The 3055-nt window shown below is 35.8% G+C and overlaps 1 protein-coding gene and 1 non-coding gene across 2 annotated transcripts; one reads left to right on the forward strand and one right to left on the reverse strand.

Annotated features, from left to right (window-relative positions):
• The first annotated feature begins 778 nt into the window (after positions 1–778).
• On the forward strand, positions 779–2346 carry LOC104227034 (transcription factor bHLH84). The gene is made up of 5 exons (XM_009779164.2): positions 779–1071; positions 1152–1424; positions 1531–1596; positions 1701–1766; positions 1917–2346. Exons 1-5 carry the CDS (start codon positions 826–828, stop codon positions 2010–2012), a joined length of 747 nt encoding a protein of 248 aa, XP_009777466.2. The 5' UTR covers positions 779–825; the 3' UTR covers positions 2013–2346.
• Positions 2347–2762: 416 nt separating this feature from the next.
• Positions 2763–2836, reverse strand: TRNAV-AAC (transfer RNA valine (anticodon AAC)). Its single transcript has one exon. It is a non-coding gene; the product is annotated as a tRNA-Val (tRNA).
• Between the last annotated feature and the right edge of the window lie 219 nt (positions 2837–3055).

Here is a 3055-nt window from a genome sequence, read left to right on the forward strand (position 1 = left end):
GCTTAAGGCTGCAAAGTTCCAAGGATACTTGTGGTCTGTGGCAAAAGTCTTTCGTTGTTTCCTCAAACTTCGTGTCGTGTTAAACACTGTAATATAAAACGAAACTGATGGAGTATAGCTACCAAGCAGGGACGTATGTAGCGTCGATGCGGGACATAAATTTATGTGTAAAATCTACTAAAATTACAATAAATAGTAGATTTGAACCTATAGCTTTAAAAATATAATGAGTTCAATGCTAAAAATTTTAAAGGCTGAACCCATAAGGTTTAAATCCCGGATCCGCCTCTGTACCAGATATTAATTGAAATACAGTACCAAACAAAGTCAACATAGACATTCCTACATTTGTGTTGTTATATGGGTGGGAATATGCTTATATATATATAATTACTATATGGTATATGCCTCTAATCCCAACTATTTAAAAGCATTAACCAAATCAGCACATCTCCAACTCCTCTACTTGTCAGCAAAATTATGGAACCTGTGGGAGCCATATTGTCTGAAGGGGAATGGAGTTCCTTGAGTGGAACATGTTCTACTGAGGAAGCTGATTTCATGGCACAGTTGTTTGGTAACTGTCCAAATGAGCTACCTAACAGTTCTAACATTCGACTTCCCAATTTTTGGACAAGTCATGATCAATCAAGCATGAATGTAGGAGGATTAACTAACCAGGTTCCAATGTATAATTCTTTAGACGAGACTAAAAATACTATGTACGGTTTTTCACAAGGAAGTAGTGATAATAGTGGTGGTAGTGGCATTCATTTTCCCCATTTTCACGCGACGTTGCTGACAAATGATAGTGTTAAAGATAAAATGAGTTACCCTTCTCATCAGGTGGCTCCTAACAATGTAATCGAGGCGGATGCAATTGACTTTTTGAACAAAGAAGTATGCAATGAAAGCATAGAATCAGGTGAAAATATGCCTGAATCTGATCTTCATGGAAAAGGCTTGCAGCTAGGAAGAGAATATGATCAAATGCAAGTTCGCGAACAAGATCATAAAATGGACAGTTCATCAGAGAGCTCTAAGAAAAGATCGCGGTTGCCTGTTAATGATGTGAGTGTTAATATCTGAACTTGTAATGTTTCATCTTGTTATTAATTAGTTTCTGAATATATTTCTGATATCTAATATAGGTGCCGAAGAACAAGAGAAGCGTAAAGCCAAAGAAGAATATGAAGAGTAATGCTGATGATGAGATTGGAAATAAGGAAAACCATAGTAATGTGCTTCACAGGCAGAGCTCATTTAGTTGCTGCTCTGAAGATGAATCTAATGTTTCTAATTATGAGTTATATGGATTGGCTTCGAGCGATAACTCAAAAGGAGTTTCTGCTCCCCTCAACTCAAATGGTAAATCCAGAGCCAGTAGGGGCTCAGCAACTGATCCCCAGAGTCTATATGCAAGGGTAAGCATCAGCTGTTAGTCGCTAATAAGATTTTTTCTTGTAGTGAAAGTGTTTATTAATCTGGTACTATATGACTAAATTAGGATAATTTTTTCTCTTATTACAGAAAAGAAGAGAAAGAATTAATGAGAGATTGAGGATCTTGCAAAGTCTCGTCCCTAACGGAACAAAGGTATGTGGAGTAGTCGTACTCATTGAAACTGCATCAATAATGTTCATGTAATTAATCTGCTACGAAAATTTGAATCTGATAAGCAAGATAATCATGATATATAGGTTGATATTAGCACTATGCTTGAAGAGGCAGTCCAGTATGTCAAATTTTTGCAACTCCAAATCAAGGTAAGATATGTTTCACAAAATATTTAGGTTGCAGGTTCAATTGAGCTCATTTATTTCAGCTCAAATGCTATAATATAATAATAAATGTTGTGACATTTATTCTTAATTTATTTTCTTTAGATCCTGATTCTTTTTATTTGGATGTTGCAGCTCTTGAGCTCTGATGATCTATGGATGTATTCTCCCATTGCATACAACGGAATGGACCTTGGACTTGACCTGAAGATTGGCACTCCAAATTCATAAATTTAAACTAAAGCTCAAGGCATGGTTGTGGTATATTAGTGGATTGAGAGCATTATCATACACGTACGCGATGGCAAATTATTGCCACTTTTATAATTTGCTATTTAACCCTTAACTAAAACACTTTGGCTATTATTCTGTTATCCATGACTTACTAATCATTCTAATAATCAAAGATTTAAGTGTAATAATTTTCTCTCTGGCTGCCACCACAACATGATGGAGGTTTAGGTGTTCTATTTGTTCAGCATTGTCTCATAATGTTGGGGTTATGAAACAACAACAACAACAACAAACCTAGTAGTGGGGTCTGGGGAGGGTAAAATGTACGTATTCTTACCCCTATCCCTATCTCCGGAAGGGCAGAGAGGTTGTTATCAGAAAAATGGTTTAAGTTATATACATTGTCAAGATAAAGAATGTCTACACGATATATCAATGTAATTTAATGTATTACTTATATATAACAAGTAATTACTCTGTTGTCCATCTTACAATATCAAACTTTTTATGAAAAGTTACAAATTGTACATCGACTTAATCTAAAGGTGTGAAATTTATGAATTATCACTGCACAAACCGTAAAACAGTATAGAAAAAGCTGAACTTCTAGTTCACTGTCTGAAAAATCGCTACGTTTTGTTCCAAGTTCCTATGCTATTATACTATTTTGGGAGGTGTTTACAGAGTATCTGATGGTTTCTCGTGAGTTATATGCAACAAATGGGAGAAAAAAATGATGTACGCTTTTGGCTTCGCCCGGACTCGAACCGGAGACCTTCAGTGTGTTAGACTGACGTGATAACCAACTACACCACGAAACCACCGTTGACTTGAATCTGCTCAAAAATATATATGTAAGAATAAATCGTCCAGTGGTCCCTTTTTTTGGGCACATTGGAAAAGAAGAAAAGTTACTAAAATCATTCATAAGCGATAACTACTTAGATCTGCCTCTTTCATGCTAGCAAATCTTCTTCATGCTTGTGACCTTCATTATGCCAAACCAGTGATCTTCTACTAACATTCTCAGGTTATAAACA

Source organism: Nicotiana sylvestris, chromosome 1, assembly GCF_000393655.2.
Source record: "Nicotiana sylvestris chromosome 1, ASM39365v2, whole genome shotgun sequence".
NCBI lineage: Eukaryota > Viridiplantae > Streptophyta > Magnoliopsida > Solanales > Solanaceae > Nicotiana > Nicotiana sylvestris.

Excerpts from the sequence above, each read along its gene's own strand:
- LOC104227034 (XM_009779164.2), top strand. The coding sequence starts at position 826 with ATGAGTTACCCTTCTCATCAGGTGGCTCCTAACAATGTAATCGAGGCG. Across the intron at positions 1,425-1,530 it reads CCCAGAGTCTATATGCAAGG|AAAAGAAGAGAAAGAATTAA; the intron begins GTAAGCATCAGC and ends CTCTTATTACAG. Across the intron at positions 1,597-1,700 it reads TCGTCCCTAACGGAACAAAG|GTTGATATTAGCACTATGCT; the intron begins GTATGTGGAGTA and ends CATGATATATAG.